At 33.7% G+C, this 15,655-nt stretch overlaps 2 protein-coding genes across 3 annotated transcripts in view; one reads left to right on the top strand and one right to left on the bottom strand.

The window, feature by feature from the left end:
- The first annotated feature begins 1,791 nt into the window (after nt 1-1,791).
- Nucleotides 1,792-4,726, top strand: LOC106789747. Its single transcript, XM_014754220.1, has 8 exons — nt 1,792-1,877; nt 2,479-2,889; nt 2,974-3,358; nt 3,451-3,513; nt 3,597-3,708; nt 3,807-3,866; nt 3,979-4,179; nt 4,264-4,726. The coding sequence occupies exons 2-8, from the start codon at nt 2,505-2,507 to the stop codon at nt 4,318-4,320; spliced, it is 1,263 nt and encodes a 420-aa protein (XP_014609706.1). The 5' UTR covers nt 1,792-1,877; nt 2,479-2,504; the 3' UTR covers nt 4,321-4,726.
- A 984-nt stretch (nt 4,727-5,710) lies between these two features.
- The window catches only part of LOC106789749 (protein timeless homolog), a 162,375-nt gene continuing 152,430 nt past the window's right edge, over nt 5,711-15,655 (bottom strand). The window contains exons 21-28 of one of the 2 annotated variants that reach the window (XM_014754222.1): nt 13,919-14,018; nt 13,452-13,586; nt 9,781-10,029; nt 8,289-8,573; nt 7,996-8,106; nt 7,772-7,921; nt 7,123-7,215; nt 5,711-7,046 (exon numbers count right to left, since the gene is read on the bottom strand). In XM_014754222.1, the coding sequence (XP_014609708.1) occupies nt 6,757-7,046; nt 7,123-7,215; nt 7,772-7,921; nt 7,996-8,106; nt 8,289-8,573; nt 9,781-10,029; nt 13,452-13,586; nt 13,919-14,018 (1,413 nt within the window). In that variant the 3' untranslated portion in view covers nt 5,711-6,756. The remainder of the gene's footprint in view (nt 7,047-7,122; nt 7,216-7,771; nt 7,922-7,995; nt 8,107-8,288; nt 8,574-9,780; nt 10,030-13,451; nt 13,587-13,918; nt 14,019-15,655) is intronic. The other variant, XM_014754223.1, reaches the window with a different exon arrangement.

Raw genomic sequence — 15,655 nt, 5'->3', positions numbered from 1 at the left:
GCATTTTGATCATGTGTAAGTCTCAACTGGCTTTTACGAAGGTTTGGAATAAGGTTGGCCCGCTCTTTAATGGCCATCAATCATCAGTGAATTTTGGCAACGCGTTGGACAACACGAGCGACAGGACACCATCACTAAAGTAGAGTTCTCCGGGACCAGGTTGGATGCTGGGGGATGGTGAAGGGGGAGAAGAAGGATGTAGAACGAAGGGGCCACCGAGAGAAATGGTAGAGATTCGTTCGATACTCCCGAAAACTTGGTCCTCTTTAGTTGTGTAGAAACTTCAACGTGAAAGACCACGTCCTCGTGTATAGGTGTATCTGTGCGTGTACTTTAGCTGTGTTATATATATACGAAGTTATGAAACTCTCAACGAATTCGTTCTCCCTACTACATTTACGATATTAAATTTTTAACAAGGATGTTAATAGAATGTTAATAAAAATAAATGTTCTCCATGATGATGATGATGATGATGATGATTTCAAGTAATATTATCCGAATTCAATGATATTCTTATCTTAAAAATATCGTTTGTCAACTTCACAATTTGAGTAATGTACATTATTACACGTTTACAAAATTGTTATATAATATAATTATTAAAATAATTTAAGTACTTACATTTTATTAATGAAGCCGTCAGAGGATTCAATCTGTTACACCAATAAATATTACGATTTTCAATGAAAATCATTTCGTCTTCACGATGTTCGATGTTTAAGATTCAGCGGTAAATATCGTACGGGTAGAGAATTTTCGGTACACTTGAAAATAACCTACGTAAAGATAATGATGCTTTATTAAAATACGTTTTTTGTTAGAACGAACGCTGATAGATCATCGTGTTTACACTGAACGGCTCTTAAATGCAATGAGATCGGCGAAATTTCTTTAAATTTTTTTAAACTAACGAGTGCGGTGACTTCAATAAAATAAATAACAAATTTTAACGTGCAACTAAAAAATATATAAGAATAGGTTTCTATCTAAAAATTTAATTTTATATTAACGATAAATTACATTATAAAGCTCACCTGAAAATAATTGAATACAAATTTTCAATTACTTATTGATTTAACTAACGCTGAGAGAGAAACTTAGAAAATTACTTTTTTTCTTCCCTATTTCCGTACTAAAATTTACGTTACCGTATCCGCTATAAAATCACATTGATAAAAGGACAAAAAAATCTCAATTTTATTACAAGAAGGAGAAAAAAGAAGTAAACAGCAGGATCGTACCTTCTGGCTTCGTTCAATTCGAGTTTCAATGTTGCCAAGAGGAGGAAAGTTTTAGAAATGTTGCGAGTAGTCCGCAATGTCTTCGGACTAATACGTAGAGAGAGGGAGAGAGAAAGGAGAGAGAAAGGAGATTGAAAGAGAGATAGAGATAGTGAGAAGTTTGGTGCGGTGTCTTGCAAAGAACGTAATTGGATATAAAGTTTTGCGCCGATCTCTGTGAAAATGTATGAAACGATATTGGACTTCAAAGACGTCCAAGAAGTTTACCATCAAGAAAAAGAGAGAGAGAAAGAGAAGGAGAGAGGAAGAGAGAAAGAGAAAAGGAGAGAGGTAGATACTTATTAAAAGTTTCTTCCGCAAATTTAATTGAAGAGGACATTTGGTGCATACGTTGACCACGCCCCTCTATCTCCTTCTCTTTTATCTACCAAGTAATTTTCATTTCAAATAACTACTGACGTTTAATGACAGATGGTTTAGACCATAATTATCTTATAGATAAATCACGATAACATCGAGACAAAGATCGACTATCACGTTTCCTCGAGCATTGTTTCTCGAATTATACGTGTTGTGTGTGATAGTTCTAAGCCAGTGATGACAAGCTAGATAGGTACTATTTATTCAAATCCGGTAAGAAATATAATAACTTTTGTTTTACGTGAATTTTAATATCTACGATTTTAATTGTAATTGTCGTTTTGAAAAAAACACACATTCTTATAATTTATTAATACTTTTGTATATAATTTTTAAACGAATATATACGTGGAAAGATTATGTAAATTAAAAAAAGAGATAAGTATGTAGTATCTGTCTTACGATAGATAACTAGTAGATAATACAAAATAGTGATAAGAATGTTTAAATATCGTTGTTCACGTCGTTGTGTTGCAATAGATAAAGCTTATCAAAATTTGTCGCGATTTCTCTGTCGCTTTTGTTAGACAATGGCAAATGCAAACGAAGACGACTTGCTGCGTATACGTATACATGATTTTCAAGTCGCTGACGTAACGTACGTAATTGTTCGGTGTATATGTGTCCGGGGAATATGCGATACAAGAGGCTAACTTTCGCTTGAGTACTCTACGTGAATGGAATATTTTACTTTAGAGTATTGCAAACTGTTCAATATGTGTATGTGTGTGTATGTGTACGCGCCGCACTGTGTTTCTCCATATACTCGGCAAAAGAGTTATATTCTAATATATTCGATCTATTTTACTTATAGGAAATAATTTTTCTACGATCTGAAAAATGAAAGTCAAGGAAATAGAACCCTTAGAACCTTTCGTACCTTTCGAAAATTATATTCAACATTTAATAACGTATCTGAAGTATCTCAGAATTTTACGACAAGCGAATACATTTTCTATGTCAAAATTATTTTTATTAAACATCACGGTAGCAATTTCTCTCTTCGTTAATTTTATCGTTGTCGTCTCTGAAATTTCTATGGTTTCCTTTCATTCCGATATTGAACAAATTTCGAGTAGTATCAATCCTTTGGGTCTTCACATAACCGGTTTTATTAAATGGACTTATTGTATAATTAAAAGCAAAGAAATTAGTAGACTTCTTGATGATTTAAATCGGTGTTATTTGCTTTCGAAGAAAATTGAAACTGGGAAGGGAGAGAGAGGTAAAGAATACAAATTTATTTTTCTAAATAATTAATAAATTAAAAAATTATATAAAAGATTAAAATAAATAATTTTTTTTTTAGAATGCGCATTTTCTAAAATAGAAATGGAAACTGTGTACAAAGATTCAAGGATCTTGTTATATTCTTGGACAACGTTTTGCGTATATGGGGTATGTCATTGGTGTTTTAATGCACTTCTACTAAATTTTAAAGGTCAAATGAAAACTTCCAATACAAATAATAGCAATGCCATTTTGTTACCATTCATAACGAGGCAACCGTGGAGTATTGAAACTGTTACGGGTTATACTTGTTCGTTTATTATTCAATTAGTCGGTGGATTAACTTCGGGTGTTGGTGTTGCTAGTTATGATATTTTATACGTTTGTATTTTAATGGTAATTTATGGACAATTACGATGCCTGTCCTTATCATTGATCGATATGAATTCAATCGTTGGTGCAAGGTAATATTGATTCTAATTAATTACATAAGCTAGCTATTTTATATAAGAATCCTTTATTGTTACATTTAAGAGAGAAGAATATCTATTTGTAGAACAATCGAAGAATTCGAAATGAAATTACGTTGTTGCGTTGATCATCATAGAGCTGTGTTGAAGTAAGCCAAGTTTGTATATTTTAATTGTGTAAATGTTTTTAATACGTTTGAGTATTAACGATACATCAGATTTATTTTTATAGAATATCGGAGAGTTTGGAAGCTTTGGGGAGTTTACCAATGTTTATACAATGCATAGAAAATATAATCATCATTTGCTTATTATCCGTTGAAATGTCTATGATACAATTTAAGGTAGAAAGATATTTGAAAAATTATTCATAACATTAAAAATATAAAACATCATTTACTAACGTCGAAAATAATTTATTTGAATGATTTTTAATTTCTAGATGGATTCAGAAAATTTAATGAAATTAATTAGATTAATAGAATACTTTTTTGCATTGTCAGTGCAATTATATATCTTTTGCTTTTACTCAACTCAAATTTATACTTTGGTTGGTATTCATAAAACTGATAAAAATAGATTAAGTTTTGTAAAGTTATTTCAAATGTCTTTAGAGCTTACAAATTTCCGATGCTGTATTCGCTTGTGAATGGGAACGAAATATATACGATAAAAATGAAAACACGAAAGAAAGGAAGGAATTATTAACTAATAAAGTGAAGCATTTGATACTATTTTTATTACTGCGTTCTCAGAAGCCTATTATAATGACTGGTGGTCCATTTTACGTATTATCTCTCGAAACATTTAAATCTGTAATTAAATTCGATTATAATTAATATGATTTCGTAAAATATAACAAGAGATAATAATATTATTCATTTATTTATCTTTTTCAGATAATGACTTTAGCAGTTTCGAATGGAGTAATACTTCGACAATTTTCTGATAATTAATATCTTTGAGATTTTAGTTTTTTTATTATAAATAAAAAATAAATTGCATTAACACATAAAGTAATCAGCTATTTAAAGACATTTGTACAGAGAAATCTTTTCCTCCATTCGCCATTTTTACGCTCACCGTATTATATATATATATTGAATCAAGCAGTCGCGTAGAGTAACATACTGAAATACATGAGCTCCTGATAAAAATACGACAACCCGCAGATGACTCGCGCAGTTGGCGCGCATGTAAACACCACTCGAATCCGAAGTCACGACTCAGCAACGTGACATTAATTTTATAAGAATAACGTTCTTATCGTTTGCATATAATATTTCTATTTATCGTAAAAATAATAAAATAATAATGCTATAGCTTCTGCTCTCTGATCAGTCAAAAATTAAATTCGTTGTTAAAGAAAAGGACAATTTTTTAAATATAACTATCAATATCTGAAATAACTTTAAAGAAAATAATTTGACTAAAACCTAACCGATATTTATGCAAGTTATATCATTTAGTAAGTATTAATAAGCATCCATAAATAATTAATTAATTTCTTTTCAGTTAATTATGATATTTAAAAATATACATTGACAATTTTAATAAACACGAAAATGCAATTTAAAGGATTATTCTAATCACATACATATATGTATAATATTCTTTAATCTTAAGACTCATCCTAAAAATAATAATATCGCAATATAATTATTAAAGTATATTTATAATGTTTATATATAATTTTTATGATAAAAAATATTTTTCTCGTGCGTTCAATTCTAATGTAAAGTTTCGTTCTATAAGAACGCGTATGCGCACGAGACTTAGGAAGGCGCGCGTGACGACCTTGAAAGCAAAGAGAACTGTGATAAAAGGAGTAGGGAGAAAGAGAGAGGATGACATCCACCTACAACCGTATAAGAAGCCCGCGCTTATAACAGGAGCGCACGAATAACATGAAAGTAAAAGCCTACCAACTTGAACGGATGATAGCTCGTTACTTCGGATACGCGTCTCGACGTTTAAATCCGCGAGTGGACTCGTCTCGTAACGACAATCGATCTCCTTACCTATCATGCATTCCCACTAAGTGGAAGTTGATATTAGAATGCACGTGGTCGTCCGTCCTTCCGGGAAGTTTCATCGTTCGATACTATCGTTTTCTAGCGTTTACCTTCAAAGGAGTATACTCGGCACGAGAGAACATAGCGTGCTACGTTCAAGAGTATTATTTTTTTTTTTTTTTTTATTTATAAAATTTATATTTCAACTATTATCATCACGACGTTTATACATTTTTTCTATAATAATAATAATATTAATTATATATAAGAATGGGATAATATTTTATTGTTTATCTTATTGCGTATAAAAATAATTATTTTATTTAAAAAATAAATTTAGTAGTAAATACTTATATGTGTATAAGCGAAAAAAGGTGGATGAAATCTATAATATAAATTTCATGTTAAAATAATTTAAAAAAAAAAAAAAAAGTAAAATATCGTGACCGATGAGGAATTGGTATTTTCCATTTGAAGAAATATGAGACTGTGAATGAGATATGTGAATAAGCAAGCTGAATTCCGGGATTCTAGCTGAAGTATGATTGCCTGGTCGTGTATCCGCGACTCGCGGAGTCCTTACGGCGATATTACGCTTTGGTCCCACACGGACGTCGGCGTCGACGTCAAAGTTGTATTCACGGCGACGATACCGTCGACGGAAGCGTTTCCCAAACGAATGCTATTTTCTAACTCAAAGGTAAAGCCACGGCAAGTCGATGGTTTCTAGAATACGATCACGTACCGATATACGCATATGTATCGTTGACACTCGCCAAGACTCCTCACCTGCCCATCAAAAGACGTAAAGTCATCCACATTGGCCAATCGGTTACTCGGGTAACATGAGAGCGAGGAAGTAAACGACTGCCCTTTCCTCACACCCCTCTTATATACCACCATGATAACTTCTATAGTAAGCTACCTATCCAGTTCTATAAAAGGTTTCCTATACATCTGCATACGATCACAGCGCCACTACTATGCTCGCATGTTCTCTTCGTCGTTACTTGGCGAAATGTGGACGCCTTTCGAGTACTGTTTTTCTTGGCACTTTGAAGTGTACCCCGGGTATAAACGATCGTTCCTTCCTTCTCCTAGAATGCCAACGCGAAAGGGACATCGTAATTCGTACTCTTCCAGGAAATAGTGCTGAAGTTGTGTCGGGTAAAGAAAATAAGTTAGAGCAAACAATTCTGAAATCAAGATTTTCTACAGGAATCTATTTTATCTTGTTCAGCAGGTAAAATAGTTTACGCGACATCTTGAAATTATTAAATGTAGTTTGAAAAAAATAACAAAATATTTGTTTTATTATATAAAGTAATATGAAAATGTTGTTAATAGGGAACACCGATCAGGTTATTTTTTTAATTATTAATTGTCCTCCTCATCGTCGCTTATTATCTTTCGAGTGGACTTCAAATTTCTCGTTTTTTCCGTCACACTCTCCTCGTCACTATCGATTATTTGAGAGATTGTTGACTTGTGAATTGAATTTTTTTCTTGATTATCTTCCTCGTTGTCGGATTCAAGTGCAATTGTGGGTTTAGAATTTTTTATTTGGGAAGTTTCAGAATCTTCATCGCTGTCTAATAAACGTGGCTTCTTACTTGACGGAGCTTCTGTGTCGAAACTTTGACTCCGGTTTCTTTTAGCTTCGTCTACTATAATAAAATAAGAATGTATTTTATTGGAATTATGAATTTAAATGGGAGGAAGAATGTTGAGTTTGTGAAATACCTGGCTCGTCCGCGTTCCTTTCGATTTCTGGTTCAGATTCGGACGAATCCGAAAGTAATTTAACCCGACGCTTAGAAATTCTCTTCAAGGTTTCTAAATATGCATAAAATATCGATCATAGAATTATCGGATTATCAGTTAAATTTAAAAAAAATGTATAGTTGTTCGGCATTAAATTTGTGAAAGGCTTCAGAATCGGAGGATATTCTGTTTAAAATTACGGATTTCTTATTTTCTTCTATAAAAAGAAAAAAAAAAGAGAGAGAAAAATAAAAAGTTATCTTTAAAATAGGAAATCGTTAATAAGTTTTACGAAATGGATCGCTCGAGAGATTGCACTGTTAAATCAGTCGGAAATAAAATAGATAAAGTTGAAGTTTTCTTTCCGTTTTACTACAGGACTATAGACTGAAATCGAAATTGCTCGAACAAACGACGAGTCTTGTAACATAAAACTGTATTAAAGAACGTTAGCCTTCCTCCTCTGGCATGCTCAATAAACGTTTCGTCCGTTGGTAAATCCCAAATAATCTAATAGCTTGGCATCAGCAATAACAGAGGGCAGGAAACTACCATTTTCTCGTTTTCTACACGTAACGAAGCGCCAGCAAATCGTACCTACCTATTGCTTGGAAATTACTCTACGTACCTTCCTGATTCTTCCCATTTTCCACTTCCTTTATTTCGATGGTGTCGGCAGTTTCTTGCACATCACGTTTAGTCGACTTTTCAGATTTATCCGAATCTAAGGGTACATCTACTACTCGCGAGGTTGATGCTAAAGATTCTAATAAACGATCTACGAAATAACAACAATTTTACAATGATTTTAGTTGTTCGTTTAATAAATTGTATACATATAATCGAACTTACCCTTTTTTGTAAAGAATTTTTTTATAGACTCCAATACGTCGATATCGTCGTCACTTTCGTCGCTCGAATTATTTCTAATATCGTCGTTGATATTTTTCTTAGACGGGACTTCTAAAACCAGGAACAAGAAGTATATATTTTTTAAATCAATTTTACATAAAATTTAATATGAGATTTCAGAATATTTGTAATAAAGACAATTTCATTGTACGAATATGCAGAGTAACTTGGATTCGGTGGACCCTCGAGATCTCCTGAGATCGATTAATCAAAACTAAATAATTGTGAATTACCTTCGACGATGAATTTTCCTTCCAAACCATCAGCAATAAGCTTACATCGTTTTCGTATGGTAGAATTGAGCATGTTCGCTGGAATTCGCCAATAGATTTCCTGTTCGTTCATAGGTGGTTGCATGCCCATAGCGCGAAGTAATTTTTGAAAATTTATAGAATCTATCGCATTTGATGAACTTTCTGTCAACGGCACCAATGGGATTCCTTCGGTGCTTTCCTCGTTGCGATCATCGAGAGCATCCTCCAAGGATTCCTTGATCCATTCCAATGGTTCCGTCATACCTGATTTATGACGAAAAATTTTTATCAATTTCTTTTACATGTGACTCCCTCCCCCACCACTCCCCTATTACAAATCGACTATTAAGCTTATCCTGCAGTTTCCGCCGAATATTATTACGAGTTATCATATCCAACCGGAACGTAGGACATACACTCGGTAAAACGTTAAGTTCACTCTATCGTAAGTGAAATATGAGGGAGAATAAATTGCTGTCGGACCCTTTATTGTTCCACTCGGTGCAATAGTTACCAAAGTTCGAAGTGGTAGAAACGAACTTATCAATGAACTCGATCGTGCTAAGAGAAATGACGGATACTTTTGCGATAAAACTGATAAAAAGTAACAAAGGGAAAAAATAAAGAAGATAAAAAAACCTAACGTCAAATTAAACGTGAGGAGGAATCAAAATTGTCTGTTTTATTCGAGAAACTTTCGAGAAGGACATTAGTGCGTTTCCAATATAAATCATTCGTCCCCTATCTACCACGCGTACCAACTTCTAGAACGAGTAAAAAAAAAAACAATAAAAAGAGACAAAAAAACGGGAGAGGATAAAAAGTGCAAAGGTTTCGATCAGCGTTGTCACCATTCCTTTACCGTTCCTTCCGAAGACGAAGCGATGTTAAAGTACCGAGGAAGCTCTGCAAAAAGCACGAGATATCGTCATCGATACGCCGGGAAATAAAGGAGGGTCGTTTTCTAACGACAGCAGCTTTCGAACTAGTCTACGAGAGAAAAGGACGATGGGATTACTTCTGACGTGTCCCACATTTGCACACCGAGTAGGTATTTCACAGGGACAAGCCATTATTTTGCTTTTTTATTTCTCCATTGGTTCTATACCCTAGTGATAGCACGTTGGTGGTAATGCCTTCCGTGGCAAAGATTCCTCCCGAGAGTCCTTTCCCCCTTTTGCAACCCAACCAACCCTCTTAGTTGGTTCTACGACGAGAAGACATTTGTCCTACTCGCGAGAACGAAGCTTTAGTCTTGCAACCTTTCGACGGTGACTTCTTTCCTTCTCTTTCTATTTTTTCTGATACATCGTAAATCACCGAGTGAATGAGAGAGATAAATAGAAAATCAAAGAGAGTAAGAAAAAGATAGAGAAAGTATGGCAAAGAGTAAGAGTAAGAAAGAGTAACAACATGGAGAAAAACAAAATGAAGAAAAAAGAGAGAAAGATAAAAATAGAACTTTACTTACTTCCTTCGATGATGTTCTTCAAGAGTCCAGATAATTGTGCATCCGTATAAAGAAACGTCTTCTGGTCTTTCTTCCTTCTCGACCTTCCTGCTTTCGTCTTCGTCGTCGTCGTCGTTGTCGTCTTTCTCTTATTCGTTGGTTTATTTTGAGCCACGTCGTTACGCCCCGAGGATTTTCTACTTTCTTCCTCGGAGTCCCGATCCTCGTCGTCAGAATTACCGCCAGACTGTGTTTCCCACGACGATTTTCCTTTGCGCACAACAACACGTGGAAAAACGATATAAAACCTTTTTCAAGTTACTAGCCTCTGTTCATTGGCGAATCCTAAAACGCACGACTTGCTTCTATCGTTTTTCAACCTTCTATAGATAGTTTTCTTTCGTTCGGTGTTAAAGTACATAAATAGAATTTCAATTAAATGATTAAAATTATTTGACCACGTATATTTGGATGGTAAATAGAATAGTTAAGTTTGTTGCTACTCGTTTGAATCGTTTAATAAGATTAGAGACATGTATATATTTTAATCTGCATATGTTGCATATGTATTTCTCAATTATGTTGCGTGCATGATTTATTACTTTAGATAAATATTAACTTTCCGCTTAATTTCATATGATAAAGATATTAACCAAAGCTGAAATCCTTAAAATTTAGCTATTTCATGCTATTGAGTAATAATCTTTATAATATTATATTCTTAATAATGAAAATAATGAACTCGTTAATTAACAAAAAGAAAGAAAAAAAATATTTTTCAATGCAGATGCATATTAAGTTTGGCGAATTACTGTATTTTGTATCCTCGAATTGTTAATGAAGTTTTCCAAATTGCCTATCTCGGATAGAAGCCATCAACTCTGGACAGAATGACACTTTCATTCTCGCGTGTTTCCGTTATCGAGATCGATTGTGTGTACGTATATATCCGCGCGCGCGTATGTGTGGGTGTGTATTGAACAATTATGATACCCACTCGATACGTTCTACAAAATGTTTTAACGTTTTCCATTCGATACGAGACAAAGCTGTCTGTTACACTTCATCTCTTGGTCTTATATCTACGATACGATCCATTGCAATGCATTGAATACAAATAAGGTAAGAGAAGGAAAAACAATATCCACGATAAATATGAAATTCCTTGTATGTAGTGCCGTAATGGAAAGCTGGAAAGAAAGAACGTTATTGGTTGCAGAGGAATAGAAAGAAAGAGAGAGAGAGAGAGAGAGATAGGAAAAATGCAGTAGGAATGCGCGTTTGTTCTTCGATATTAAATAACAAGATTTGTATTCCGCGAAGATTCTAACATGAACTTCGAGCTTTTACCAAAAGAGAAGACGTGACGGTAGGGAAAAACAAATGTTATTTCGTCACTAGGGTCTGATATTTAAAACAGTTAAAAAGCCGACAACGTACATACGTATATAACGTGAATATCGAATCGGACGTAGAGATAAACTCGTTTTAAAGTCGAACATGTATCGTTACGTGTGTTTTATTGTTGAAATAGTCGAATGTTAAACGATGAAACGAGAGACATGTTTATCGAGCTGCCAAATCTCTCCCTTTCTCTCTTTCTCTTCGTTTCAAAATTGTCCATATCCTGAGGGTAAAATAAAAATGACAAAGTGTTACACGTGTGTACGATGTGATACAAGGTGTCAACAAATTCGTATAGTGTATATATGTACAACCTGTTTCAAAATATATAACCATAACTTTAGGGTTGCGTCATAGTGAAATATCGAGCATATGATTAAATAAACTTTTTTCTTTATCTGAGTGTACTAAAACCACTTCTGACATTATGCCTATGTATTTTGAAAAATTCTATATATTTGTACATATTCGACGTATCAAAAGTTAGAAAAAGAAAAAAAAAAAACTAAATGAGTGTGTAATACTTCAAATAATCGATATCTCCTCGTCATATTTGTTAAATTAAATTACTTATATTCGGAAGTATTTATAAGATTTGTTTGGTGAATGTTAAAAGTGAGAGAATGTAACGAAGGTTATTATCGATGAGTTCTCAATCGCTAAATAGAAAATAATCAAACAACAAGTCGGTAAAATAAAACAAATGAAAAGTAATGAATACGCGAAAGTGCTTCTATGTAGATGTTCGTTGGAAAAGTAGATAAAGATGCCTGCCGAGTCTACAAATGAAACAACGAGCTTTCCAGAGAAGGGGATGAATCTTCCTAGAAAGTTACGTTAAAAGGAAGGAAGAAAAAAAAAGAAAGAGAGAGAGAGAGAGAGAGAGAGAGGAAGAGGGAGAGGAGAATTTCGCAGCTGCAGTCCATGGAGCGGATAAGAACGCAGGACGAGGGTATAATTGCGACAAGGAGTGCACGGTGAATTTTAATTTCGTGATATTTCTACCGCAAAATTTGTGGATTATATATAATAGGAGAAAGTCGCGCTCAGGAAGATAAAATGAAAAAAATCGATGAATACGTAACGAGATAGTAAACGGGCCTCGTATCAAGAATAATCTCGTTGAAAGCTTTAAAACACAAAAATATCCGAAATTGGAAACCGAATAAGTTTTGTTACGATTATCAATGGATAGTACGTACATCGAATGAGACATATCCAATCGATATTGATAAAAATTGTTGTAATTATAAAAATCTTTATTCATTATGAAATTCGCGGAAGATTTGTATGTATTCGCTGATGAAATATTTTATCGTTTCATAAAATATTTCCCTCAGAGATATGTATAATGCAACGAACAAGGAGATTCGTTTCGAATGGTAGAGAGAGAGAGAAAGGGAGAAAATTTTGCAGGATATTAAAATGATCGAACCGCGAATCTTTCGATATATGTATGCATGTATGATCAAAAAAATGGAGAGTAAGAGAGAGAGAGAAAGAGAAAAAAACGATATGCTTGATAATTAATTGATCCTTCGATTTTCTGACGATCACGTCGTATTGAATCTGAAGAACATCAGAGATATATTTTCATTTCCATTTCAAACATATTAATAGAATAAGATATATATATACGATACATCGAGTGTAAAAAAATATGCTAATTAATAACGGGATTCGAATGAAAGAAGAAATTAGAGAAATAATTACGAATGGAAAATAAAAGAGATATAGGCAATACGCATGTATTGAGAAAAATTGAATACTTTCAATTAAATGGATGAAATGATTTAAATAAGTTCACGTTGTAAATTTCGATCAGGAAAATGATTGAATTATTTATCTCCTATTCAGTTTTATCGCCTGAGTGAGACTCATAATCATTTTTTTAAATATTGATCTAAGATTAGTTTTTACATATATGTACATTTTTTGTTACACTTATACATGACATGGGTCGATGACTATGAAAAATGGAGAAGAAGGAATTGTAGGAAGCTTGTTCACCGCTTGTAATATCGGTAATAGGCTTTTTTTTCGGATAAGGGTAAACGTCAGAAGAAACTGATCTCGCTAAAAATGGACCTTTGCTCTTTTGTACGTTCACGTGTAAGGGAGTAGATTTCTTTCTTTTACTCTCGTATATACATGGTCTTCGACGATCACGTTAACCGATCGGATTCACGCTGTTGAATTTCTTCGAGTATGGTAAAAAAGATAGATGCGAATGGAATGGGATGGGTTAGGAAACAGGAGGCCACTTTGGATAAGAGAGGATAACTCACCGTGATTGCTTTTTTTAGATCGTTTTTTATAAAGCTCTTTCGGATCCTTGGCTAGTCCTAATTCTAAAAGCTTTTCTTTGATCTTCGGTTTTGTTCGTTTTATTTTCAACCCGTTGAAAATAAGTTCCACTGGATCTGTCGATAGACGTGAGTTAAATTAATACAAAGCTTAAATATTAATTGTTTATAAAAGCTTTGTAAACAATTTAATTATTTTTTCATCAAATAGTTTTCTTGATAGATAGATAGATAGAGATATACTGTATAGTAAAGTAAAAAGAAAAAGAAAAAGAAAAAGGAAAAGAAGAAAAAAGAAAGAGAAATACAAAAAGAACAAAGTTGGCAGAAAATGATCGAAGAGAGGAGTCGGTAATATGAAGAAAAGCTTGAGATAGATTAAAGTCATAAACACGAGATAAAGAAAGAAGGTAAAAAGTAGAAGTTAGAAAAGGAAAGGTCGTAACTACCTTCATCTTCTCTCAGCTGTTCCCAAAGTTCCGTGAGCTGAGCGATCTCCTCTTCGGACCATTCCTTGGGTAGTCTCTTCTGTATCTCGTTTCTTACAGCCTGAACGTGATTAAAGAATAAGAAAGAGGAACATGTTAAACGTGATTATAATTTTACAATGCCAGTTGGAGTAAAAAATAGGAGAAGAACCGTCAGCTCATTTTCCGACGATTAACCTTTTGCCCTTTCTCGAAAGAAGGAAGAGAAAGAGAAAGAGAAATACAGGGAACAGAAAGGGATTCCACGAAAGCCAAAGCCTAAATGGCTGTCGCTTACTACTCCATGCACTAAATGAATGTCAAACGAACACGCTCTGCTTTTACTCTACCAAGGAATTCTTTCTCTCTCTCTCTCTCTCTCTCTCTTTCTCTCTGTCCATCCCTTGGTACTTTTCGAGTCACGAGGGTGAAGCGTACTCGCGCATGAAATTATTTAAATGAAACGCTTCCTCGCCTAAGTTCTTCTTCGAAGAGTTTGTCAAGGAATAAATAACAGGGTCAGCCCTTTTTACTTTGTCGATCTCGATCTTCCTTGCCCTGATTTTCATTTTTTCCACATTGTTTATCGAAAGAGCCTACTCGAACTATAAGTTCGAAGGAACCATTTCTTTTTCTGCTGCCCTATGACGATCGGGCACTTATGATTAATCGTCAATTTCAAAAGCTTGGTAATTATGCTTTAACAAGTTGAATGACGTCAATCGTCGGATAATGAAATAGCAGATCGAAGTAGGGTCCAATAATAAAAGAATTCTCTATATGTTACGCGGAAAGAAAACGTTCCTTTTAATTTTAGTATTTCATTTCTCTTTTAATGAATACGGTCGTTTATCGAATATCTCGTTGTTTTGCCAATCTTCGAGAAGTGAGATATATTGAAAATCAATGGATTGTTATTATTTCAAGATCTTTAATATCTAGATAAAGGTGAAGAAAAAGATCGATTTTTAAGCGTATTTCAAGGAATTAAAAATATGCAGACTCCAAACGATGCACTCGCTACACGATATGAAATATTCAAGAAATGCTTTTAATATCTGCGAGACCTAGAACGAAATAAGGGAAGTATTAATCAAAATATTATAGATAGTTTATACACGCGAATATTCTCAACGATCGATTACAATATGAGTTCTCTCTTCAATCTTTGTAATTCTACGGTTTACTGTATTTATTCAATTTTATAAAAATATACACTTCTTTGTTGAAACAATTTGAATATTTTTCTTTGGAGAAAATATTTCTTCGTAAAAGTAAAGTTAAAAGGATGAAAGAATAAGCTTCGAGTTCTCTTTCTTTTTTTTCTCTTTTTTTTCTTTTTCTTTTTCTCTCTTCCTATTTCACGACGAGAAATCTTTTCCTTCTGACGCAGCGGTTTTCTTATCTTGTCTTTATGGAAGAGTTATGATCTTGGATACTTTGGTTAGATGTCATTGAATTTCTTTAATGTTCTTGTCTTCTGACGTCTCAACGTCATTCAAGGAACTTCAAGAAATTTCCTCCTGCTTGAGGGTGTTCAAGAATTTGGAGCGATATCGATATCACCATTATTTGAATTACCTCTAAAGGAGGAGTATGCTAAGCGTCTTGTGTGAATGGCACCAGAATATGAGGTTTTCATTGAAGTAAAAGAGACAGACGGATAGACAAAGCACGTCAGAGTGAGAGAGATAGAGAAGGTGTATATTCCTATTTCAA

This window comes from Polistes canadensis, unplaced genomic scaffold, assembly GCF_001313835.1.
Source record: "Polistes canadensis isolate GaletaPanama2010 unplaced genomic scaffold, ASM131383v1 scaffold_200, whole genome shotgun sequence".
Classification (NCBI taxonomy): domain Eukaryota; kingdom Metazoa; phylum Arthropoda; class Insecta; order Hymenoptera; family Vespidae; genus Polistes; species Polistes canadensis.
This window is presented reverse-complemented; position numbering and strand designations above follow the sequence as displayed.

Coding starts and splice junctions, on each gene's coding strand:
- LOC106789747 (XM_014754220.1), top strand. CDS start 2,505: ATGAAAGTCAAGGAAATAGAACCCTTAGAACCTTTCGTACCTTTCGAA. Junction 3,867..3,978: donor AATACTTTTTTGCATTGTCA/GTGCAATTATAT, acceptor AAATGTCTTTAG/AGCTTACAAATTTCCGATGC. Junction 4,180..4,263: donor CTCTCGAAACATTTAAATCT/GTAATTAAATTC, acceptor TATCTTTTTCAG/ATAATGACTTTAGCAGTTTC.